This window comes from Dendrobates tinctorius, unplaced genomic scaffold (genome assembly GCF_039654945.1).
Source record: "Dendrobates tinctorius isolate UK_male_01 unplaced genomic scaffold, ASM3965494v1 ptg000056l, whole genome shotgun sequence".
NCBI lineage: Eukaryota > Metazoa > Chordata > Amphibia > Anura > Dendrobatidae > Dendrobates > Dendrobates tinctorius.
Genome location: NW_027361724.1, coordinates 8105482 through 8132601, shown reverse-complemented (window position 1 = coordinate 8132601; position 27120 = coordinate 8105482). Strand labels below are relative to the sequence as shown.

The 27120-nt window shown below is 44.3% G+C and overlaps 1 protein-coding gene across 2 annotated transcripts in view; it reads left to right on the top strand.

Annotated features, from left to right (window-relative positions):
* CWC22 (CWC22 spliceosome associated protein homolog) overlaps window positions 1–14300 on the top strand; it is a 141934-nt gene extending 127634 nt beyond the window's left edge. For both annotated transcript variants that reach the window (XM_073577480.1, XM_073577479.1), the window contains exon 19: window positions 13764–14300. In XM_073577480.1, the coding sequence (XP_073433581.1) occupies window positions 13764–13990 (227 nt within the window). In that variant the 3' untranslated portion in view covers window positions 13991–14300. The remainder of the gene's footprint in view (window positions 1–13763) is intronic.
* Window positions 14301–27120: the final 12820 nt, after the last annotated feature.

Here is a 27120-nt window from a genome sequence, read left to right as displayed (position 1 = left end):
ACCTTCCTCCAGGGTGTGGCTCACACGGTTCCTCCGTACCGAGCTCCCGTGGATCCTTGGGATCTTAATTTGGTTCTTCAGGTTCTGCAGGGTCCTCCTTTTGAACCTCTCAGGGACGTTTCCCTTTCCCTCCTTTCTTGGAAAGTGGCCTTTCTGGTGGCCATTACCTCCATCCGGCGCGTGTCGGAATTAGCGGTACTTTCTTGCCGCTCTCCTTTTTTGGTCCTTCATCAGGACAAGGTAGTTCTGTGGCCTCCGCCCTCTTTTCTTCCGAAGGTGGTATCTTCGTTTCACCTCAATGAGGACATTGTTCTGCCATCCTTCTGCCCGAGCCCAGCTCACCCTCGGGAGCGGTCTTTGGACAAGCTGGACCTAGTCAGGGCATTGAGAGTATCTAGCCCGGACGACTTCCTTGCGGAAGTCAGACTCTCTGTTCATCACCCAGCCTCAAAGGCCACTATTGCGCGCTGGATCAGATCGGCAATTTTGGAGGCATACCGGGTCAAGCATCGAGTGGCCCCTCCAGGGATCAGAGCGCACTCTACCCGGGCGGTGGGTGCCTCCTGGGCGGTGCGCCACAGAGCTTCCGCGCTGCAGCTTTGCAATGCTGCAACGTGGTCATCGGTTCACACCTTTGTGAAATTCTACAGGGTCCACACCTACGCTTCGGCGGACGCCAGCCTAGGTAGAAGGATTCTGCAGGCTGCGGTGGCGAGTCCACTGGCCTGATGGAAGTTTGTTTCCCACCCCAGGGACTGCTTTGGGACGTCCCATGGTCTCTGTGTCCCCCAATAAGGCGAACGAGAAAACAGGATTTTTTGGGTTGCTTACCGTAAAATCTGTTTCTCGGAGCCTTCATTGGGGGACACAGCACCCTCCCATGTTCTACAACTCCTGTTCTTATGTTTGTCGGTTTGTTACAGTTGAGTTGTTTGTTCTGCTTTCAATCTATTCTGTTACTTCTCCTACTGCTTTCTCACTAACTGAGGAACTTCCTGCCGGTCGGTGGGGTGTACACTGCGGAGGAGGAGCTAACCTTTTTTTGTGCATAGTGTCAGCCTCCTAGTGGCAGCAGCATACACCCATGGTCTCTGTGTCCCCCAATGAAGGCTCCGAGAAACAGATTTTACGGTAAGCAACCCAAAAAATCCTGTTTTTCTCATTCGCCTTATTGGGGGACACAGAGACCATGGGGTGTATGCTGCTGCCACTAGGAGGCTGACACTATGCACAAAAAAAGGTTAGCTCCTCCTCCGCAGTGTACACCCCACCGACCGGCAGGGAATTCCTCAGTTTAGCTTAGTGTCAGTAGGAGGTGGACACGGGTCTTTCATTAGACCCATATCTACCTCGTTGTGCGTCGTTCCTTTTCGGGTTCCCGGAGGGATACAGGGTGAACAGTCACAACTGTAGTCCCACAAAGAGACTATGAGTACGGCGTGTACTGCCACCCCGTATCCTCATAGGTCTCTACAGCAGGACCAGGAGACCGTACACGGATGTGTGTCAGGCGATCCAGATAGTCCTCGTCCCCCGCCTCCCACTCACTTGCCTACCAGAGCCTGTCGGTTGGACGAGGCGCGGATACTCTTCGTGACAACACACGCTGGATGAAGGTACCTTTATTATAGAGACGGAGGGTAAGTATGAGGCCTGGGTCCCATTCTCCTCGGCAGCCCCAGAGGTCACTGTGGCAGTACTGCGACGCCTCTGCGCCGCCCCGCGCTTCCCGGCGGCCGCCGCATTTAATTCAGGCCCCGGCTTCTCGGCCTGTTCTGCCGCAACTTGCCCCCAGTGCATTTCTAGGGGGGGGGGGGGTTTCTCCCTTCCGGCCCCAGCGAGCCTCAGGAGCGGTCACCGTGGCAGTGCTGCGGGGCCTCCGCGCCGCCCCGCGCTGACAGGCGGCCGCCGCATCTAATCCAGGCCCCGGCTTCATCTTGGGCCTTGTCCTGCGTCGCGGCCACGCCCCCCGCCTTCTTTCTCGGGCGGGCTTTCCTCCCGCCCGCTTTAAGCCTGCCCACCGCCTAGTCTCCCTGAGGCGGCGCTGTCTCCACCCACCCCAGTCTGGATAGGACGGCGCCATTTTTAACATCGGCGGTTAGCCCCGCCCATCTTCTTCTTCGGTCTCTGCAGGGAAGCGCGCGCTTCCTGCTCTGTTCTCAGGCTGCCGCCATTTTCACAGCCTGTCAGCCGGACGCTGTCCTATCTGCCATGCCCCCTGCAAGCCCAGACGAGCCGTGCACTTCATTTGCTGGAAGCTGCGACAGGACACCGGACCGTGAGTAGCTCGGCGACTGCAGACTGACACCCTCCTCTGCCTCCTGTCCCCCAACCTTCCGGCACTGCCTCAGTGACTGTCCGTCAGTATGTCTAATTCTAAGTCTGACCGCTCTCGTCCTCCTGCCTCCTCTTGCACCTTAGTTAAGTACTTTGCATGCTCTTCTTGCAATCGCAAACTTCCCTCAGGTCAGTCCACTCCCCTCTGCCTGGACTGTAGCAACCCTATTCAGCCTGATGCCGCCCAGGAGCCATCTAGGGCCCCAGGTGAGAGTGAACCCCCCATGCCTGGCTGGGCCTCGTCTCTATCACAGTCAGTGGCAGACCTCACCAGGGTGTCTCAGACCCTAGTAGCCGTCCTGGATAAGTTGCCCCTGGACACCTCTACAGGGTCCAGCAGGTCCCGAGAGATTCCATCTGAGTCGGCCAGCGTTAGTCGCAAAAGACCCAGGCAGGACCCCCAGCCGGATTCCTCTCCTCGCCCCATGTCACCACATAGTCCTTCTCGGCAGCCTCCCTCCCGGGCCTCCTCTCCCGAGTCAGGTGAAGCGCTCTCGGACGGATCATCTGAGGGGATCTTAGAGCTGGATTCGGATCAGGATGCGAACATGAGGGTTACTGTGCAGAACCTCATTGCAGCGATCCATCAGACCTTCGACATTGCTGACCCCCCTGCGAAATCCTCAGATCAGGAGGTTTCGTTCAGACGGGAGGAAACACCCTCCAGGGTATTCCCTTTACATTCCGAGTTTGGAAAGATTTTTACCAGGGAAAGAGGGGATCCGACCAGACGCTTTCAACGAGGGAAGCGTCTCGGCGTTCTGTACCCGTTTGCTAAAGAGCTCACGGACAACTGGTCTGCTTCTCCCTCGGTCGATCCACCCGTGTCCAGACTTTCTAATAACACAGTTCTCCCGCTTTCAGGCGTGGCGTCTCTTAGGGATTCTAATGATAGGATCATAGAATCCCTAGCGAAGTCTGCCTTCGAAGCGGCTTCGACGGCGGTATGCCCAATTTTTGCTTCATCTTGGGCAGCAAAAGCCATAGCCACTTGGGCAGAGGATCTTCGTCAGGGCATCCTAGAGAAAGCACAACCAGATCGATTGGCCGATCTTCCCAATCAGATTTCCCATGCGGGGGATTTTCTGCTTTCTGCTTCTTTGGATGCCGCATCCTGCGCAGTCCAGGCGTCAAGTAACGTGGCAATCCGACGTACAATTTGGCTCAAGGCCTGGCAGGCGGACCTGTCTTCTAAAAAGTCTCTTACTAATGTGCCTTTTCAGGGAGGGCGCCTCTTTGGATCCCAATTGGACCAAATTATTAAGGACGCCACCGGAGGCACGAGTTCTCTCCTGCCTCAGGCCAAACCTCGCAGACCCCCACTGAGGTGTCAGTTTCGACCCTTTCGGGCTTACCACCGTTTCAATATGGCGGAGACCTCCTCCAACCAGGGGAGGTCGACGCCTGTTCTTCAAGGACGTCTGGCTGGCCTCGGTAGAGGACGCTTGGGTCAGGGAGGTTGTATCGTCAGGATACAAGATAGAGTTCGTCTCTCTTCCACGGGATCGTTTCTTCGAATCCCGTCCTCCAAAAGATCCAGGGGTTCTTTATGGCCATCGACTCTCTCCTCAGTTCCGGGGTGATTGTGCCCGTTCCCGAATCGGAGCGGTTTACAGGGTTTTATTCAAACCTGTTTGTCGTGCCGAAAAAAGACGGGGCGGTCCGACCCATCTTGGATCTCAAGCTGCTCAACAAGAGAGTTCGTCTTCACCACTTTCGGATGGAGTCGGTTCGTTCGGTAATCGCTTCTATGGAAGAGCAGGAATTCATGTGTTCGATAGACATCCAAGATGCCTATCTACATGTTCCCATATTCTCCGGACATCAGAAGTTCCTGCGTTTTGTGGTTCGCCAGGAACATTACCAGTTCGTCGCGCTGCCCTTCGGTCTCGCCACCGCTCCCAGAGTCTTCACGAAGATCGTGGCTGCGTTGATGGCCTTGTTGAGGATCAGAGGTCTCGTTCTTTTTCCGTACCTCGACGATATTCTGATCAAAGCTCCCTCTTTCCAGCAGGCGCGCCTAAGTTTGACGATCGTCCTGGACACTCTTTCCGATTTCGAGTGGATCATCAACAGGAAAAAGTCCTGTCTGGTCCCTACTCAACGTCTTGTGTTTCTGGGCCTACTGTTCGACACTCGTCGGTCAAGGGTTTTCCTCCCACAAGAGAAGATTCTCTCCCTGCAGCAGGCTGTGCGATCGCTGCAGACCACACGATTTCCGTCCATCTGAACAGCTATGAGGGTCCTGGGAAAAATGGTGGCGGCGATAGAGGCAGTTCCCTTTGCCCAATTTCACGCCAGACCTCTCCAACACGCCATTCTGTCGAGGTGGAACAGGTCGGCTCTGTCCCTGGATCGCCCTGTTCGTCTTTCATGCCGGATCCATCGGTCACTCAACTGGTGGTTGACGTCACCTCTCATCCTCTTGGGGCGGTCTTTTCTTCCTGTTCATTGGCAGATTGTAACAACGGATGCCAGCCTCCTCGGCTGGGGTGCAGTGTTCCGCAATCACACTGTTCAGGGTCGTTGGTCGACTCAAGAATCTGCTCTGCCGATCAATGTTCTAGAGATACGAGCTATCCATCTGGCTCTCGTCCACTGGGAGAGACTCCTCAGGGGCCTGCCTGTCCGGATTCAGACAGACAACGCCACAGCGGTGGCATATGTCAACCGCCAAGGAGGGACACGGAGTGCCTCAGCCCTGGCAGAAGTGTCCAAGATCCTTCAGTGGGCAGAGATTTCGATTCCGACAATCTCTGCGGTACACATTCCCGGTGTAGACAACCGGGCCGCCGACTTTCTCAGCCGCGAGGGTCTCGCGGCAGGAGAGTGGTCCCTACACCCGGAGGTATTTCTTCAGCTCTGCAGTCGTTAGGGAACCCCGGACGTAGATCTGCTAGCTTCTCGCCTCAACCAGGAAGGTCCCACAGTTTGTATCCAGAGCTCGAGATCCTCTCGCAGTGGGCGCCGACGCTCTGGCCATTCCTTGGTCACAGTTCGAGCTCCCCTACCTGTTTCCTCCCCTGCCTCTTCTTCCCAAGCTGTTGAAGAAGATCAAAGCAGAAGGAATTCCAGTCATTCTCATCGCCCCGAATTGGCCCAGAAGGTCTTGGTTCGCGGACATTGTCAACCTTCTCGCGGACGCCCCCTGGAAGCTTCCAGACAGGGCAGATCTGCTGTCTCAAGGTCCGATTTGCCACCCCAATTCTCGGCCGCTGAATTTAACGGCGTGGCTGTTGAGACCGAGGTTTTGAAACGGGCAGGATTCTCCGGTCGAGTAATTCATACCATGATCCGAGCCAGGAAGCCATCATCTTCCAAAACTTACTACCGTACTTGGAAGGCCTATTTCACTTGGTGTGAGGCCAATAACATCGCGCCTATGTGCTTTTCGCTCCCTTCCGTTCTGGCGTTTCTTCAGGCAGGGCTGGATGCGGGGCTTGCTCTCAGTTCCTTGAAGGGTCAAGTTTCGGCACTCTCCATTTTATTTCAGAAGACTTTGGCCTCCCGCCCTCAGGTCAAAACCTTTCTTCAGGGCGTGGCTCACACGGCCCCTCCGTATCGAGCGCCCATAGATCCATGGGATCTTAATCTGGTTCTTGAGGTTCTGCAAGGTTCTCCCTTTGAACCTCTCAGAGAAGTCTCCCTTTCCCTTCTCTCCTGGAAGGTAGCCTTTCTGGTGGCCATCACCTCCATCCGGCGCGTGTCGGAATTGGCGGCTCTTTCTTGCCGCTCTCCTTTCCTGGTACTTCACCAGGACAAGGTAGTTCTGCGGCCTCCGCCCTCTTTTCTTCCGAAGGTGGTGTCCTCCTTTCACCTCAATGAGGATATTGTTCTGCCGTCCTTCTGTCCGAGTCCAACTCACCCTCGGGAGCGGTCCCTGTACAAGCTGGATCTGGTCAGGGCGATGAGAGTCTATCTGTCTAGGACGTCTTCCTTGCGAAAGACAGACTCTCTTTTCGTCATTCCAGATGGGGCGCGGAAAGGTCACCCGGCTTCCAAAGCTACTATTGCTCGCTGGATCAGATCGGCAATTTTGGAGGCCTACCGGGTTAAGCATCGAGTGGCCCCTCCAGGGATCAGAGCGCACTCTACCCGGGCAGTGGGTGCTTCCTGGGCGGTACGCCACAGAGCCTCCGCGCTGCAGCTTTGCAAAGCTGCAACCTGGTCTTCGGTTCACACGTTTGTGAAATTCTACAGGGTCCACACCTACGCTTCGGCGGACGCCAGCCTAGGTAGAAGGATTCTGCAGGCAGCAGTGGTGAGTCCACTGGCCTGATGGAAGTTTGTTTCCCACCCCAGGGACTGCTTTGGGACGTCCCATGGTCTCTGTGTCCCCCAATAAGGCGAACGAGAAAACAGGATTTTTGGGTTGCTTACCGTAAAATCTGTTTCTCGGAGCCTTCATTGGGGGACACAGCACCCTCCCATGTTCTACAACTCCTGTTCTTACTTTGGTTGATTGGTTACAGTTGAGTTGTTTGTTCTGTTTTCAATCTGTTCTGTTTCTTCTCCTACTGCTTTCTCACTAACTGAGGAATTCCCTGCCGGTCGGTGGGGTGTACACTGCGGAGGAGGAGCTAACCTTTTTTTGTGCATAGTGTCAGCCTCCTAGTGGCAGCAGCATACACCCCATGGTCTCTGTGTCCCCCAATGAAGGCTCCGAGAAACAGATTTTACGGTAAGCAACCCAAAAATCCTGTTTTTATTGTTGTAGTGGGACCTATATAGTCATACCACTAGTTTGTGTAGCAAAATCCTCCAAATAGATTCCCTTTTAAAAAATATTTTGTCGTAATGGCCATTCCTCTGTGCAACATGAAGGTGGGATGAGATGATCCTTGAAGTCATTCCTCCACTTTCCATCACACCTTATTTTCTGTATCTTTTATAAGCATACATAATAGAAATGCTTCGGTTTGCATTTTTTCCATCTGTATATGCTAAAATGTTTTGGTTTTTTTTTCCTGAGATATACAATTGCCATTAGTAGCACTGGGTAATTTTGGAAAGTGCTTCCTCCTTGTAATTCATAGATCACCATGGCATTTATACAGATTGTTTAGAGAGCAGATGATAAAACAGCGTGAACTTCTGTGTTTAGGGGATCTTGCTGATCGGAGATTAATTTGATTTATAACAGCGGGGCTGTCGTAGACGCAAGGCTCCTTAATGATAATATACTGCAGCGTGTGGAGGGGGGTGCAGAGCGGCTGCATTGTGGAAAGGCAATAATCCAGATAACGGCTCGCAACGGATGACAATACTTTAACTTTGAAGAAAACGTCATATTGAATATTTACTGACTTCACATCCACACATTCTCCAGATATAAATATTTATGTCCATTGCATTCTGAATTCTTCTTGGCCGGAAAATCCATATCTCGCTTTAGCTCTGATGACTGATTTTCAGCGTAATGACATAGCTCTGTAATATTGCTCCATGGTGGTCATTTTTCGTTAAAAATTTGACAGCAGTATATCTTAAACACTCAAAATGGAATAATAAAATACATGTACTGATCTATAATCTGCTGGGAAAGTGACTTTCATATTGGAAATCGTGCCTCCGACATCTGTACAACTGTATAGGACCTTGTGTGTCTGACATAGGCATATTACACTTCGAGCCCTATTAAAGACAGGGACCAAAGACCCCCATTCGTTGAAATCATCGGGATGTGTATGGGACCAGGTGGATGTCCCAGCTCACCCCTAACAGATGATATCAGGGGAGATGAGCATTGGCCAGTTTACATTTCAATTAATTGTCCATTACATTATTAATTATAAAAATGGACCCACACAAACCCAACTACTAGGCCTCAGCCATTACTCCTCTGCAACGCCAGTGTTCCTTGCTAGTTTCTCCCCCCCCCCCCCCCCTTCCGCTGGTGTATGTTATGACTGTTGCAGCCAGTCGCTGATTGGCTGCAGTGGTCACGTGAGGTCCAAGCCTGAAGAGAGAAAAAGGAGACAGTCTTCCTGCTCAGATGGAACGTCACTGCTGCAGCCAAACGGTGGCCACTGTTTTTTTTTTTTCCCACTTCTTTTTTTAACAACTATGGGCGCATTTTTAAAATGTAGGGTACAACCCTTTTAAAGGGATTCTGTCACCTATTTTTTCGCATATAAGATGCGGCCACCGCCATCAGGGGCTTATCTACAGGATTCTGTAATGCAGTAGATAAGCCCCCAATGTAACCTGAAAGAGAAGAAAAACAAGTTATATTATACTCACCGGGGGGGCAGTCTGGTCCGGGTCCGATTGGTGTCGCGGTCCGGGTCCGGCGCCTCCCATCTTCTTTGCTTCCCGTTGTGGCTCCGGCACAGGTGTACTGCTCTTCACTGTTGAGGGCAGAGCAGAGTACTGCAGTGCGCAGGCGCCGGGAAAGGTCACAGAGGGAGGTCCTGCGCACTGCAGAACTCTGCTCTGCCCTCAACAGTGCAGAGCAGTACACCTGTGCCGGAGCCACAACGGGAAGCAAAGAAGATGACGTCATTGCTAGAAGATGGGAGGCGCCGGACCGCCCCCCCGGTGAGAATAATATAACTTGTTTTTCTTCTCTTTGAGGTTACATCGGGTGCTTATCTACAGCATTACAGAATGCTGTAGATAAGCCCCTGATGGCAGTGGCCGCATCTTATATGCGAAAAAATAGGTGACAGATTCCCTTTAAATGCCCAATCTATGACATGTCTGGCAGCAGCTTACTGTGCACTCATTCGGTTCAGACTGTTGCACAGCTCATGATAAATATTTCCAACAAATTAAGAGAAATCTTTTTTTATTGAGGCCAAGACAGCCATAGCTGAAGCAGATTGTCGTAGGTCAGCGAGCAACTGATTTTTGGGAGGAATGTTGGTTTTGGCTACATAGTCGGTGGTTGTACAGGAAAAGGTGAACAGAGCTGTCAAGGGGCAGAGTGGCATGGCATTTTCCTAGTGAAGCTGCCACTTGACGTTTAGTGATTGACTTTATTTACAGTTTTTGGACCCCACCATTCATACATTGCTGGCATATACAAGGGACATGCTATTAATGTCATTTTACCATCCAGGAAAGTGGTTATTGACAATCACGGGTGCGATTCTTTACTTGTACCTTGCACCTAAATAGCAGTATATATTCCCATATGACTTAATGTCCAAAGTACAATAGTAAAACGGACAGATTATGCTTTGTATGGGTTATGTGAGTTACCTGTAGCTAGAGTATAATTTGTGTAGAACTAGAATTATATAGGATCGCCTGACTTAAGGACAGCCTTATTGCGGAGTTATTGGGTAGATTACTAGCCTCAAGACTATGTTTAGCCACTGTTTTTTATCGTACCATTAAAGTGATATTACTGTAGTAATGCTCTTTTTATTTTATGGCTTTTCCAGCTTTATGCTTTCTTACTCTGTCAAGCTGCTTGTGACAGTATATGTGGACAACCCTCTACGACGTGGTCACCGGTGCACAGTAATTGCTGCAGGATGTGATGATTCTGCAGAACTATATGACCCTCCATAGAGGATCTGGAGGCTACGATGTGCCACATTACACAGCGAATTAGCCATTAAGAATTGCTGGAAATCTCTTGCTGTTTAGGGAGATGGTTGCAAACATTTTTTTTTTTTTAATGTATGTATTGTTAATGACTGAAACAAGCATTGTAATGGTCGTCTTTACACATGGAATAGTGCCCGGAGCAAGGAAATGTTCCTGGATGATAAAGAATTGCTAATTTTCTGGTCATTTAATGCTACCGTGTTTGCAAAAGGTCCCCTGCCACTCCACTATGCCTGAACATATGCATACACAAGATACCTGGCTTTAAAGAGTTACAAGCCTTGCGGACCGTGAATCTAGGTGCCTATTTTTAAGCCTTTTTTTTTGTTTTCCCAGTAGGAGCTATGTAAATTAGCTGGCAAAGGTAGAAAATGTGTATTTCAGGGAGCCATTCTCTGCTTAATACATAGGCACACAGGCTTTTCTTGCTTCATAGTGTTTTAAATGATCCATCTGGTAAAAGGTTCTGGAAAGGCAGCCTCCTCCCGTCATTGCATTTGATTTAGTCTGAGTGCTGCTTTGATAATTAAATTGAAGCCTTCTCTTTGGCTGTGCTTTAAATATAAATAAATATATATATATATATATATATATATATATATATATATATAATAAAGCACATCCAATATATATATTATATTGTTATGAATATAAGAAGCTGGAAAAATACCAGGGCCTCAAAAGAAAACTGGAGACGATGTGGACAGTGATTCCAGTGGTGATAGATTACACAAAATATGATGTTTTAATTGGAATAATAAGTGTTTGGGTGTTTTTACATTGCATTCTGTGTCCCCGTGGGACATATGTCCGAAATCCCCCTCAAAACGGGGTCTGGGCTAATATCCTGTAATGGTGACAACAGAGGTAACTCGGTCTGCTACGTCTGAATGTCCTCATTCTGTAGGCCTACACTCCTGAAAAACTGCACAGCAGAGCTCACTTTCGCTCTGATGACATCATTATAGTTTATTAGCCGTGTCTGCTCATACATACAGACCCTGTTTTGTGGGTGATTTTGGACGTAGGCCCCTACAGGGACACAGAATGCATTGTGAAAGCGCCCTCCAATTGTAAGAGCCAGAACGAGGATCTCATAGACTTGCATTGACCTCGTGACCGTCACTGGGAAGGGAATCTAAAGAAAATCAAGGGACAAGACCAATGGCCCTCCAACAGTAGACATGCAAAAAATGCAACTTTATCTACCTATTATGCAGTACAACAAAAGGTCATTTAAGAACTGTGGTTTAATTTACTTACACCCGTAGGTCAAACGATGCTAATGACACTGTTGCATTTCAGTGTCCAAGAAAAGGAAGAAGAAAATAAATTAAATTTACAGATGAGTGTATGTGTATATAGATAGATATGAAAAAGGCACAGCAGCACCCTGTGAATGCCAAGACATATGATGTCAATGGAAATAACTTCCAAACGCTCTGTCCCTCAGCAAGTTGTACTTACAAAAGCGAAGGTTCTTAGCGCATGATTTGGCCAATTCATGTGTGCCCGTCAACCGCGGCAAGGTGACACTTCTCTGACGGGTCCTGTCTAAACCCTTTCATATCCTACTGTATATGCCACTTTCTGGTTAAAAAACCTACTATAATGGACAAACATGTCTTTCCTGGGCTACAAGCCTCCAATTTGAATGGGCAAGTAGAACAAAAAAACCTGAGAGAAGTGTTTCCATTGACGACATATGTCTTGGCATTCAATGTGCTTCTGATTAGGTGATCACCTGAATTATATCTTATTTAACGAAGGAAAGTATAAAAAACCCTGCTGTGGTGTTCACAATCCTCTTGCAATAGTACAAGCTGGATGGCAGAACCAGTGCTAGTAATATCCCAAAAGTAATAGGAATGAAAAAATAACTTTTACCATGCCAAAGGAGTTGAAAAGAAAAGTCTTGAGTGAGGAAAAGAAGGGCTCAATTCTGGCTTCACTAGCGAAGGGATAAAGTGAGCGTTACGTTGCCTCCATCCTTAAAATTTCTAAGACAGGAGTCCAGTACAAGGTCAAGCAGCAGAACTTGGGGACAACAAAGCTACAGACCGGCAGAGGGCGAAAACAACTCTCCACTGACCGGGATGACCGTCATCTTATTTGAATGTCACTCGGCAACCACAGGGTGACATCAAGTGACCTACAAAAGGAATGGCAAATGGCAGCTGGGGTGAAGTGCACGGCAAGAACAGTTCGTCACAGGCTCCTAGAGGCAGGGCTCAAGTCATGTAAAGCTAGAAAAAAAGCCTTTCATCAATGAGAAGCAAAGGAGAGCCAGACTGAAGTTTGCCAAAGACCATAAGGATTGGACCATAGAGGACTGGAGCAAGGTAATCTATTCTGAAGAGTCTAATTTTCAGCTTTGCCCAACACCTGGTCGTCTAATGGTTAGACGGAGACCCGGAGAGGCGTACAAGCCACAGTGTCTTGCACCCACTGTGAAATTTGGTGGAGGATCAGTGATGATCTGGGGATGCTTCAGCAAGGCTGGAATTGGGCAGGTTAATCTTTGCTAAGGACGTATGAATCAAGCCACATACAAGGTTATCTTGGAAAAACAGTGGATTCCTTCTGCTCAGGCAATGTTCCCCAACTCCGAGGACTGTTTTTTTCCAGTAGGACAATGCACCGTGCCACACAGGTCAATCAATGTGTGGATAAAGGACCACCACATCTAATCCCTGTCATGGCCAGCCTATTCTCCAGACCTGAACCCCTTTGAAAACCCCTGGAATGTAATCAAGAGGAAGATGGATAGTCACAAATTATCAAACAAATAACTTCTTAAATGTTTGTACCAGCAGTGGCATAAGGTCACCCAAAAGCAGTGTGAAAGACTGGGGGAAAGCATGCCAAGACGCATGAAAGCTGTGATTAAAAATCATGGTTATTCCACAAAATATTGATTTCTGAACTCTTCCTGTGTTAAAACATTAGTATTGTTTGTTGTTTCTAAATGATTATGAAGTTGTTTTCTTAGCATTATTTGAGGTCTGCAAGCACTGCATTTTTTTGTTCTTTATGACCATTTCTAATTTTCTGATAATAAATAAATTTCGTGCTTGGAAATTCGGAGACATGTCAGTAGTTTATAGAATAAAAGAGCAATTTACATTTTACTGAAAAATATACCTATAAAGAGAAAAATCAGACAAACTGAAAATTTTGCAGTGATCTCTTAATTTTTTGCCAGAGCTGTATATACATACACCCACATACAGTGTATGTTCTGATATTATCTTAAATCTGTTATCGGTAGATGACTCTTTGTTCAGGTCCTCCACATTTTATCTTTTTGAAGTGCCGAGCAGCATAAAAACAAAGCGGGTTGCAAAGTTTTGCACAACAGACCTACTCAAAATTTGCAACATTTTTTCTTGTAAAAAACAAATTAAAGAATTTGCTTCTCCTGCATATGGAAGAAATGTAGGTCCATAATCATGTTTTGTTTTAATCCTAAACTGTAAAGGTTGGTAAGTCTTGAAAAGTACAGCGACAAGTGGGAAAAGATTGACAGCTACATGTATTTAAGCAAATTTATTGCAACAAATCTAGAAAAGAGCACAAATTTGAATCTAATCTTTTCAATTTTCTCTTTACATTTTTTGAGAACTGGCATATGAATTGTCTGTCTTAATAAATGTAGGCCTAACATTTATAATGTGCTAGGAAAGTCATGGGGAAAGGTTGTATTGAGGTTGTTATCCTAAAACTTATTGATGTGATCAGAATTTCAAGATGATTGGATATTAGGATAATTGACTAGTCATTTTCTGCATGGCTACTACATGAGGACCTTCTGTATGTCTGTACAGTTTTATATTTATTACAACTACCTTTTTCTTCATATTCAGACTCTTTAAGGAGAAGAAAAAAGACCTCAAAACAGGACAGCACCAGAGAGAGAGCCTCAAGAAAAGAAAAAAGTAGAGAAACAAAGAAAGCAAGTTCCAGAAAAGAAGCTTCTGATGAGAGGGATAAAGAAAAGACACGTCACAAAGACAAACACAGTGACAGACAGTCCAGCAGATCAGACAAGAACTCTAAACACTCGTCACATTCTAGAAGCTCCCGCAGATGATCCATTCTAGTACATTACTATCAATTTTTCTTTCATTTTTTTTTTTTCTTGCCTTGTAATATAAGGCTTTGTAAGTGGGGAGGTAACTTTTAACAAGCAGTTTAATGTTTTGTTTTTCCTGTTTTTTTTCCTTGCTTTTAGAGGCCCCCCAAATTCACATCTTAGCTGGAGACTCCTGAGACAGAGCTGTGCTATATTAATGGACATTAAAGCTAAATAAAAGCTGTATTTTAGCAGCTGTGATGTGAAATCTTCACTTTGTTTTTGAACCTTATTTTTTATGTCTATTAAAAAGTGAACTTTTCTAAAATGTGTGATTTGATTATCTTTTTCTTAACGTATACACTCGAATATAAGCCGAGATTTTCAGCCCATTTTTTTGGGCTGAAAGTCCCCCTCTCGGCTTATATTCGAGTCATATACACGAGGGGGTCGGAGGGGGGTGGGGGTGTCAGGTCATACTTACTCGTCCTGGCACGGTCTCTGCAGCCCCCAGCTTCTCCGCGATCTCCCTTCCTTCAGCGGTCACATGGTACCGCTCATTACTCATGAATATGCGCATATTCATGAGTGTAATGAGCGGTACCACGTGACCGCTGAAGTCAGGAAGGGAGAGCGCTGAGAAAGCTGGGGGCTGCAGAGACAGTGCCAGGACGGGTAAGTATAGCGATACTCACCTGTCCAGGGTCCATCGCCGCTTGCTGCTGTCTGGCACGTCATCTGTCAGTGACGTTCAGACAGCAGAGGGCGCGGTGACGTAGTTAGTGCGCGCCGCGCCCCCTGCAGTCTGAACGTCACTGACAGATGACGTGCCAGACAGCAGCAAGCAGCGATGGACCGGGGGACAGGTGAATATCTCAGGTGCCAGCAGTGACACCAACACCTGGCCACAGCGAAGGAGAGGTGAGTATGTCATTTTTTTTATTTGTAAATGCAGCAGCACATGGGGGCATAATCTATGGAGCATCTTATAGGGGCAGCATATAGGGGTATGATCTATGGAGCATCTTATAGGGGCAGCACATGGGGGAATAATCTATGGAGCATCTTATAGGGGCAGCATATAGGGGTATAATCTATGGAGCATCTTATAGGGGCAGCATATTGGGGCATAATTTATGGAGCATCTTATGGGGGCAGCCTATGGGGCCTATTCTATGGAGCATCTTATGGGGCATAATCTGTGGAACATCGTATGGGGCCATAACCTTTATGGAGCAGCATATGGGGCATATTATTCTATGAAGCATCTTATGGGGCTATCATGAACTGTATGGAGCATTATGTGGGGCTCCTGATTCAATATGGATATTCAAAAACATTTAGCCTACTAATGTCTCAATTAATTTTACTTCTATTGGTATCTATTTTTATTTTTTAAATTTACCAGTAGCTGCTGCATTTTCCACCCTAGGCTTATACTCGAGTCAATAAGTTTTGCCAGATTTTTGTGGCAAAATTAGGGGGGGGTTGGCTTATACTCGAGTATATACAGTACTTCAGATTAATCTATTTCATTCCCTCATTGTAAATATGTTCTGAGTAGTGATGGGCGAATCCGAGCAGTAAAATTCAAGGTCCATATTGCCATGCATGGACCCCATACAGTCCTTGTTACTGTTCGGGTTCCGCAGCCTGAACAAATCTTGATGAAAGGCTGCAGCGCAGCTAAACGACAAGCTTTTCCGGTGTGGGCACTTCCGACTCCATCACAGCTATGCTAAGTATTGGCATGGTTGTGACTGGCTGATGCAATATGTGTAAAAAAAAAAAAAAGACGGTGGGGTGCCCTCTATTTTTAATAACAAGCGCAGATAAAATAACTGCATGCTGCAGCCCTCAGCTGTCTGGTTATCAAAAATAGAGCAGCCCACCATACCTCTTTTTTTTTTTTATTTCAATAATTTTAAAACTACTTGGGGTCTCCCTTATTTTTGATAACCAGTCAAAGTAAAGCATACAGTTGGGGCTTGTATTCTCAGGCTAGGAAGGTCCATGGATATTTGGCTCACCTGAGCCTAAAAATAGCAGCCCAGAAAAGGCACATTCATAAGATGCAGATGCCCCAATTCTGGCGCTTTGCCTGGCTCTTCCCGCTTGCCCTGGTGCATTGGCAAATGGGGCAATATTTTGGGGTTGATGTCAGCTGTGTAGTGTCTACTGACCTGAAGCCCTAGATTAGTAATTGAGAAGCGTCTATAAGACACCCCCAGTATCACCTCTGTCAGCAAAAGCAGTGAATACACATACAGAAAAGTCCTGTAATTGTAAAAAAAAAAAAAACACTCCTCAACCCTCTTTTACCTATTTATTACCTTTAAAAAATAAAATAATCCAAAGAGGTTTGCCGTAAATCAATCCCACGATGATCCGTGATTCTGCTAGATCTAGATGCAGTGCTGAGCGGTGAGATTGTTGTGGGATGGATTTACAGCAGACCCTTTTGGATTATTTTATATTTTTAAGAACGTAAATGGGTAAGGCTAGGTTCACACTTGCGTATGGCTGATCTGCGTATAGCTGTGTACGTCCTCTCTTAAGTTCCGCTTTCTTCCTCATGCATCGTGCGTTGTCCTACCTACCTATCTTTAACATTAGGTATGCAGGGACACGCGTTGAATGCGGATGTGTCCACATGCGGCGTTTTGACGTGCCCACCGAACGCACAGAAATGCAACATGTGTTCTCATGCGGTCAGTGGGCACATCAAAATGCCGTATGCGGACGCATCCAACTCATGTTCCTGCGTACAATGTGGAAGATAGGTACTCAGGATGCATGCGGAAGTAGGCAGAGCTTAAGGAAGGAAGGACATACGCAGCCATATGCAGACCAGCCATACACAAGTGTGAACTTAGCCTAAGAGAGTTAGGGAGTACAATTAAAAGACTTGTTTCTTTGTGTGTGTTTATTGCTTTTGACTACAAGGTTAATAATGGGGGTGTCTTATAGAAGCCTCTCCATTATAAACCCCTGGGCTTGACGTCAGCAGATATTATACAGCTGACATCAACCCCAAAGTCATAGTCCCGCTTGCTAATGCACCAGGTCAAGCAGGAAGAGAAAAGGCGAAGTGCCAGAATTGGTGCATCTAATGGGTGTGCCATTTCTGGGGGGGGCAATATCCATGGCCCCTTTCCAGCCTATTAATATTGGCCTGCAACTACTTAGCTGTTGCTGGTTGTAAAAAATAAGTGGGACCCCATGTCATTTTTCTGGGGGTGGGCGCTGTCTAATAAGCAGTAAAGACCACGTATACAGTTGAAATGTTAATAGGCTGGGATGATCCATAGAGATTGGCTTTTTCCCAGAATAATAACACTTGCTCACAGCGGTCTGCTTTCCTTGGCTAGTTATTAATGTATTTATTAGTATTTTTCATTTATTTATTAGTAATAAAAAAATGGAGTGGGGCCCCTCTTTTTTTTAAATAACCAGCTTAGGGAAAGCAAACAGCTTCAGGATTTTATTAACAGGCTGGGAATGTCCAATTGCACGTTCATTTTCTTTGTCTCCAGCACCTGTGGATAGTAGTAAGGCTATCGCTATGCACGGGCACCAGCTGGTGAATACTCTCATCAGCGTCTCCTGCTCTAAATGCTATCCGTGAGAGCAGGCAACACTGATTACAGTAGTAGTAGCCAGCGCCTGACCCACGGTAACCACGTCACAGCTGCTGTCACACTCTGTCCTCTGTGTGACAGCGTGGGAACCAGCAGTGGTCCACGATACCAAGTGGCTGTGACTGGAGGTGACATCAGTAAGGTTGCCACTGGTAAGAGCTGCTGTTTCCCACGTCACTCAGAGGATCGCGTGGCAACAGCCAGCTGTTTGGGTCCCTAGTGTTTGTGGTCAAGTGTGGGTACTGTTCTGGTACTCGAACCATACTTTTTTTATGAAGTTTCATTGAACTCGATGGACCCGAACATCCACGGGGTCCGCCCATCCCTAGTTCTGGGATCACAATTGTAACTCCGCATCATGACAAGTCACTTCCACAGTCTGTGATCATCTCGTAGAGCTCCTTCAAGAGTTTTCTACAGTACGCATTGTATAGTGAAGATATATTAGTGCCTCCTATCATATCCATTCGAATAACTCATCCTGAGCCATCTTGTGCAAATAGGTGAGAAGTCCTATAGCAGTACAAATTAGCTCTGATTGATAACCGGACAGATTTAGGGGGTGGTACATCACAATAATAGATCTATACAGTCTACATAGAATATGACAAATTTTAGAGCAAACTAGAAGAACCCTACAGATCAGGAACCACCCGGTAAGCCATGACTGGTTACGACATGTACATTCAAAGCAGTACGTTCATTCCCCTCTATGAAATAGATTATAAAAAATAAATGCAAAAAGCTGGACTCCATCTCTCATTATAGAAAAGTGAAATATTTTATGAATTTATGATTTATATACCGTAATTATAATTTGTAGCCAGACCCTTTGTCCTTTCATCTCAAACTAATATAATTTAGGCATTTTGGGGCCAGAGAGCAAATGCAACAAAATTGTTTATTGGCTTAGGAGAAAGCGTGAGTGTAGAGGTAAGGAGAGAGGTTACTGTAAGCCAAGGAGAGCAGACTTTCAGAAATGGGTTATGTAGTCTTTTGAACCAGCTGATAAAGTCCTCAAATATGCAAATTTTACCAGCGTAATTTATTGGGATTGTAACCAATAGAAACGGATTAGATTTAGGTGCAATTATAAGGAGAATAATTTGGTTTGTTGGTTTGAGTAGCTCTTCAGTAAGCTTTGGCTATAACCATATCAACTACTAGCAGTATATTTGAAAGAAAGGATTTTTCTAAAGAGAACTTGTCAGATGATTCATATTGCTGAAACCATGGGCAGCATGAATCACAGCCTGGATGCATGATCATTCTCTGAAGCGCTCCAATGTTTGAAGATCCATCTGGGAACCTTAGCTGTAGACCAGAGTAGTCCAGTTCTGCCCCTAGCCAGCTCTTCCCAGCTGCAGCCTATTGACAAGTTGTGGGTGAATTAGCTGCAGCAGCGCTGGCAAGGTCCAGCCAGGAGCGGTGTCGGACAAGCCCAATCTTCAAAGTATATTTTATCTGAAACACTTTATTCTTTCAAATACAAAAATAATTTTTGTGTTGCATTTTTGTATGTGAAGAATATAACGAGTTCCAAAAGTAAATGAAGCATGATGACTGTTACTCTGTGAAGTATGGTATATTAATTATTACTGTGAGACTAATGGGCGTATGCGTGAGTGAAAATTAATGGTAAAACGCCCATGAATAAAAAGTGAGTATTTTAGTGTAATGACATTACATTATGAAATTCGCATCTAAAGAGAATGTATCATCAGAAAATGACTTCTTAGATCATCTTTTTGTGTTAAATGTAGTGTTTTTTTCACATCATTAACTATATATAAAAAAAAAAGTAAAGTAGAAATTTTACAATACAATGGCTACTGGGGCTACGTTAAGCTCGATCACAAAATTAGTGAATTCACATGAGTCCAAATTTTGTGAGATTTCCTTCATGCAAATCCAGAAAAGTTTCAGATTTGCGCTAATGACCAGAGCCCACGCAGCATCATCATAACGTTTGAGGCCTAGTCAAGTGCAGAGGGGCTGAAGATGTTGGGATGCAGCAAAGGCTGGTGCTGACACCTGAAGAGGAGTAGAGAGTGCCTGTTGTGTGGCAGAGCAGGTGAGGGCCAAGGTGAAGCAAGTATAATTTTTTTTTTTTTAACCTAAATGTTTTGTACAATGGGGTCTAGAGAGCTCAGATCATTATAAAGATCATTTAACTTGCAGCAAATAAATTCAATGTGAATCAAATTTTCTGGGGCTTAGGTCTGAAACCCTGAAAAATGGAATTCAGAAGTTTTGTGCTGATGGGACCAATGACTTTAATGATGCAAATGAAATCACTTTTTGTTGTCTCGGATTTCGTGTTCCGCAGAATCCACCTATTTGTGGCAGGCACCGAAACGTGGTCGACTGTGTTTTGGTGCCCTCATGAAATAGACATTTACTGCCGAAAGTGATGTCCAACAGATCAGTGACAGTGCCTTCGTCTGTATAATTAATGCCTATGGCTTCATCAGCCAGTTACAGTGTGCTGAATCGCAGGGTTTTCTCCTTGCAATGCACACAAACAGTGCGCTCTCTTACCAGCTCATCTTTTCTCATCAGAGTCGGTGAGAGAGAGCAGTGTCACTGTGCATCAAAAATAATGTAGCACAGTGACAAGATCCTACTGATGACGTCTCAATTGCTTTTCCCGGCATACACTGGGGTTATCAAACAGGAAGTAGGTAAAAAAAAAAAAAAAAGAGTAAAGAGGGAACGATAGGACTTTTTAATTACAGGATATTAGAAAAGAAATTAGATTATGACATTAACTAGACAGACAATATTAAAATAAATGTTCATTTCGGACCACCTCTTTAATGAATAGCCACTGATTAATGAATAAAATGTGATGTGAACATAGCGATATATACACATCCAACTTGCAAAGAAAATTTTGTTTTCATGTTTTTTTTCTGTGAAGTGTTCCAGCTGTTAACACTTTTTTGTATCCCAAACTTAAAATTCCTTATTCCAAGAATTCAGAGACAAACTGTATTGGCAACATAGCAAATCACTCCACCCATTATAATGTATGCTTAAGTAGCAAAAATAACAAGGAACCTTGCCATAAACATAATTATACTGTATGCTAAATATAGCAGCTGACGAAAATGCCTTATTCTATTTCTGTCTGTAGCCTTTAGTAACCATATAGATGGATTAAAGTGACAGAAATATCTGCAAGCAGCTTCTGTGGAATTACTTCCCAGACCCCTCTCAGGCTACATGAATCAGACTGGAATAAACCAAGAAAAAGTTTTAATTTTAGTAATGCAATTATAACAATTTTTAAATTAACAAATTGAATTATGCACAACGTTTGTTTTACGTACCCCCCCCCCCCACAGGGCAAAGCGTAAAGAATGTGTTATTCTTAGTGTAAAGATATGGGTGCGGAACGGATCCATAATAATCTTTATATAGCGCCGTGTTCCGTCCGCTTGGCAATTCATAGGATCATATACAGCAATTGTAAGTAACATAGTTAAAGATAATACAATAATTAAAGCAAAGATAATGACGACCCTGCTTGTGAGAGTTTACAAACTATGAAAGGGTGAAGGAGACACAAAGTACAGGTGCTTATTTACAGTGATAGTCCAGCCATCTTGAGGGAGTTGGGGATAGATAAAGGCTGCATGAGCAAGTCATCAGCCAATATTTGTGGTGCTTTTGGGTGCGGTGGAGTTTGATAGTGAATTATGTTCAGATAAATAGTGAATGGGCTATATATTAAAAAAACTTTGATTAGGGAACGTGATAGGCTACCCTAAACAGATGTTCTGGGGTAGAGCATTCCAAAGATTTGGTGCAGCTCGAGAGGTTTTGGACCCAGGAGAGGGAGATAAGGATTAATGCAGATGTTAGTCGAAAGTTGCTTGCGGAGGGTAGAGAACGGGTAGGCCGATAAACAAATTAGGGAGCAGATGTAAGGGGGTGCAGCACTGTGGAGAGCTTTGTGGGTGAGAACATGCAATTTAAATTGGATCCTATAATATCTCCGACTGTTTATCAAGGGTAAATTATTATCATTGACAATAGAAACCCATGCTATTTATTTAAAGGTGACCTATCACCTCATCGTACCTGCCTAGGCATATAATAGCTAGTCACCCAATAAACACTTTTCTAAATATGAATAAACTGCCTCTAAAGGATACAAATTAGGGCACAGTCAGACAGCTGTATAACATGAACAACAATTACATCGCAGTGCACGGACTGGCTGTCAACTCTCTGACCCACGCATGACAGCTGCATAGAAATACATGAGGCTGTCATGCTCGGGTCAAGAGAGCCATCCGCCAGACCAAGCATTGCAAAGCAATTTTCGTCAGTGTTGTACTGCCGTCTGACTGCGCCATTTCTAGCAAAGTTGGGTTTTGGTATCATGATATGCTGTAAAGCACATATGTAAAACTCTGGCCCACATAGTGATTATATTTGGCCCGCAACGCCAGGAGGGTTCCCACAGTATATTTGGCCCATTATATTTGGCAGGTGTGCTTCAAAATGTGATGATAAATAAAACATTGCATTAATACCTTCACTATTTTTTTCCACTGCATCTTTATACTATTGGCAGCGGGGATTAATCTTCAGTTGCATACGATACTGTATTTGGGGTCACTTTTGCATCTTTATTATCTGTGTTCAAGGTTTTTTTCTCCTTTGTCATATTTGTTAGGCCATTGGACCATATGCTTTTTACTGCTCTTACATAACATATATTCCAATATTTTAGTCTAAAATGTACTTTGTTTGTGGGACAAACCCATTTAAGTTTCTTTTCATATGAAAAAAGTTAATTGTTATATTTGATAAGTAGGGGTGAGCAAACTCGAACTGTAAAGTTCAGGGTTCATACGGGACACCTAGTTTCAAATACCAAACTCCGAACACGGACATTTTCCCAGAAGTCTGTTTTACTGTTAAGGTTTCATGCCGAATAAAGTTTGCTGAAAGACTGCAGCGCAGCCAATCATCAAACATTTAGGATGTGTCGCTTCTGGAACCATCACAGCCATGTCAAGTATTGGCATGGCTCTGATTAGTCAGAGCAACGTGTGACCTGGCGTGTATAAATGCCAAATCATGATGGGTGCCCTTGTGCTCTGACTAGCATAGGAACACTATAGAATAAATTATTTAAAACATGAAGTGGTGTCCCCCCTATTTTTAATAACCAGCCAAGGGAAAGTGGACAGCTGTGAGCTGGTCATATTACGGTGGAAAAGGGCCATTATCCATATACCTTCCCAGCCAGTTAATACCACAGCTGTCTGCTTTGCCTTTGCTGGTTATTAAACATGGGGGATCCAAAATAATTTACATGGGATCCACCCTATTTTTAATAACCAGTTATGGCAACGCAGATTGCTGGGGGTTGATATTGATAGGCTGAGAAGGTCCATCGATATAGTCCCCTTCTCAGTCTAATAAGACCATCTGTCAGTCTCGACAGAAATGTAGCTTTGGCTCTTCCTGATTGCCCTGGTGCTGTGGCAATTGAGGTAATAGTTTTTGGGGTTGATGTAAGCTGTGTAATGTAGGCCTGCATCAAGGCTTGGGGTTAGTAATTTAGAGGTGTCTACCAGACACCTCCATTATTAACCTTGTATTTAAAAATAAAAGAACACACACGGGAAAAAAAAGTTTACTTGAATAAAGACTCCCCACACATATTTAGCCATTATTTAATAAAAAAAATGATCTCAGCAGCTCTGACATAATCCACTGTGGTTCCTATGTTGTCCAGTGAATCTCTCCTGCAATCTATAGAGTGTGATTCTGAGAAACCAGCTGTTCTTGTAATCATTACTGACAATTTCCTTTTTTCGCCCATTTATTATAAAAAATAATATATAATCCACACCAGTCCGCCGTACTCTATAAAATGTAGGTCCCGCGATGATCCCTGTCTTCTTTGTCTAGTGTATGGAGCCCCGTTCATAGAACAATCTCCATAGACTGGAGCAGCAGCCAATGCCAGTTCTCACACTGCGCTCAGCGAGAACCTGGCTGCTGTGATGAGCATTGACGTCAGTAAAGTTACCACAGTTCACGACTTCACACGTACTCGCCTAAAAAAGGCAAAACCTCACATTTACTTTTTTGAAATATTCAGGTTTATTAACCTTTTGGATTGACTGACAGCAAATTTAAATTGAACACACAGTGTATGACTCAATGAAACTCTATGGCTCTATATGATGTCCGAGAAAACAAAGAAAAATGGACAGCACTTGGAAGCATGAATATAGCCCTCTAGTTTTTGCAAGTAAACCTGCTTCAAAAAAGGAAATAAAACACTTATAAAAACAGAAAAAAGATAAATTCATTTTTATGCAAACAAGGCTTTCTGTTATTAAAATCTGGCTTTTGCGCTTCTTTTAAACACTCAATAACAAAAGACTGATCATCACTTCCAAACAGGAAACTGGTGTATACAGGTGCATGCTAAAAGTAGCAATCTCTATATATAGCTAAGAAATAAAGATGCACCCTGTATTGCTTTTAACCCCTTTCCGACATCGGGCGTAATTATACGCCAATGTCGGACACCCTCCCTTTGATGTGGGCTCTGTCGCTGAGCCTGCATCTTTATCGGCACATGTCAGCTGTTTTGAACAGCTGACATGTGCCTCTAACAGCCGCGGGTAGAATCGCTGTTAACTAGTTAAATGCTGCTGTCAAACTCAACTCATGACAGCGGCATTTAACATGCGCTCCCAGAAAGCGCGCCGTAAATCCTACCCATCGGTGACCCATGATCGTCGGTCACCGATGGGTAAGCATGGATAACCAGAGGTCTCCAGCAGACCACTATGGTTGTCTGCTCATAGCAAGGGAGCAATTCTGCTACATACCGGTGATCTGATGTAGCAGAGGTGATCGTGTTATGGCAGCTTCAAGTGTACCATGGAGACTATTGAAGCATGCCAAAAGTTTTAAAAAAAGTTTTTAAAAAAATAAACATTCAAGTCACCCTCCTTTCGCCCCATTCAAAATAAACAATACAAAAATCAAATATACACATTTCATTCAGAATCGCCGAATCTATCAATATAAAAAAAGATTTAACCCGATCGCTAAATGGCGTAACAAGAAAATAAGTCAAAATGCCAGAATTACTTTTATTGGCTGCCGCAAAATTGCATTAAAATTGCAATCACAGGCAATCAAAAGTTCATATATATCGGAAAATGGCGCAATTTTTTTCAGCACTTATTTATTTTATTTATTTTACTCATTTATGTAGATAAAAAAAGAACCTATACATGTTTGCTGTCTATGAACTTGTAATGACCTGGAGAATCATACTGGCAGGTCAGTTTTAGCATTTAGTGAACATAGTAAAAAAAGCAAAATAAAGCTATCGTGGAATTGCACTTTTTTGCAATTTTACCGCACTTGGAATTTTTTTTCCTGTTTTTCAGTACACTATATGTTAAAACCAATGGTGTCATTGAAAAGTACAACTCATACCACAAAAAACAAGCCCTCATATGGCTATATTGACACAAAAGTAAAAAAGTTATGACTCTGGGAAGAAGCGGAACAAAAAACGAAAATACCTCCGGTCATGCTTAAACACTTATGCGCCAATTCATCATTGCCTTTACATCTGTTTTTTGTTTAGTTTTGTGCCTTTTTTGCACCAAATTTATTCATAGAAATCTATTTTATATGTGCTTGCTTTTCTTTTCTGCGCTGTGAGCAGAGTTTAGTGATTCTAGATGTTTTCGTCGCAACTTTTTTAAAAAATGCAAAATGTTCCAAATTTTCACTCCAGTCTCCGATCCCCTGTCCTATGTATTTTTGAGTATGTGAAAAATGTGGTGCAATTTTTAAGACCTGTGGCAACAAATTGTGACTTTTGAAGAAAATGTTGCAAAAGCAGTTCAAAGAAAAGAAAAAGCCCATTCTTGACTTTGAGACAAATTCATGATCTGTGTACGCCATGTTGATGAACTTGGCACCAAAAAGATCAACTAATTCCACAAGACAAAAAAGGGAATGTGCCTTAAAAAAACAAACTATGAAATTATGCCATTTTTAGTGTTTCTGTCACAAAAACTTTAACATTTTCTTCATTGTTTAAAGGAGTTGTACAAGTCAGGAAAATTGTCCAAAAAATGCTGAAAAAAAACTGGCGTTAAAAAAGTGACAAGAATGCTAAGGAACCAAACAAAAGCAGCAAAAAAAAAAAAAAAAAAAGACACATTAGGTTTATAAACGCCTAGAGAAAATGAGAATTTCCTGAAATGCCGTCTGCTTGAAAAAACACCCTTGTTCACACAGACTTTTTTGAGGAGCTCAAAAACCACAATTATTTCAAGCATAAACACCATCAGGAAACAATGCTTTTTTGAGGAGTTTTTATTTTCCTGAAACGTTTCTTAAAGCAGTTTTGATGAGGTTCTGTAGAATTGGAAGACTTTTTTGTGAAGTGTTATTTGCAGCCTTTTGATTGGGCAGTACCTAGTTTGTAGAGGCTTCCTTCAAGATCTGCTTTAAAGTGACATGCGCTTTCTTTTTTTCCACAAGGTATTTTTTTATATTTCTTCAGGAAAAAAACTAATCTACTTTTTAAAGCGAACCTGTCATCAAGTTTGGCCGATATAAAATACTTCCACTGCCTTTCAGGGCTTATCTACAGCATTCCCTAATACTGTAGATAAGCCCCCGATGCGACCTGAAACATAAGAAAAATAAGTTTTATTATACTCACCCTGGGAGCGATCCGGGCTGATGAGTGTCACAGTCTCGGGGCTGGTGCCTCCCATCTTATGATCTCCGCCCAACTGCTTGCGTCATGGCTCCCCGACACCGTGCTCCTTCGCCGGCCGTTGTCCTCTGTGTTTCTCTCCACATGCCTTTATAACATGCACACCTCATCTCTGTCCATGTCCCGAAGTATGGAATAAAGGATTACTACACTTTTTCAAACTGGTGAGTCCCACATATTTCCTTCTACTGTCACCATTAGGGCTCACAATCTAGATTCCCTATCAGTATGTTTTTGAAATGTGTGAAGAAACCAGAGAACCCGGAAGAAACCCATTCAAATACGGAGAGAACATACAAACTCCTTCCAGATATTGTCCTTGGTAGGATTTAAACTCAGGACCCCAGCGCTGTAAAACTACCGTTCTAACCACTGAGCCACCGTGCTGCTCTATAGCACTAATACCACTCAAACTTATAAAAATCAACTTTTATTTCACTAAGTTAAAATAACATTATTTCCAAGTGTGATTTATAAATTTCTGTATGTGTCATTTAAAATTACAGCTTATTAAACGTAGGAAACATGTCCAACCAAAATATTTCACCAACTTGGCTTCGTCAGGAAACCGGATCTTGAGTTAATAAAATTTACTCAAGGCTGTCTAGAGAAATAGTTACGATTGTTGCAAGGAGACACATCCTGATTCTTGACAACATTAAAAATAAAATTAAACAATGTTTTCAACAGTGATTTAAACCCTTAACGACCAC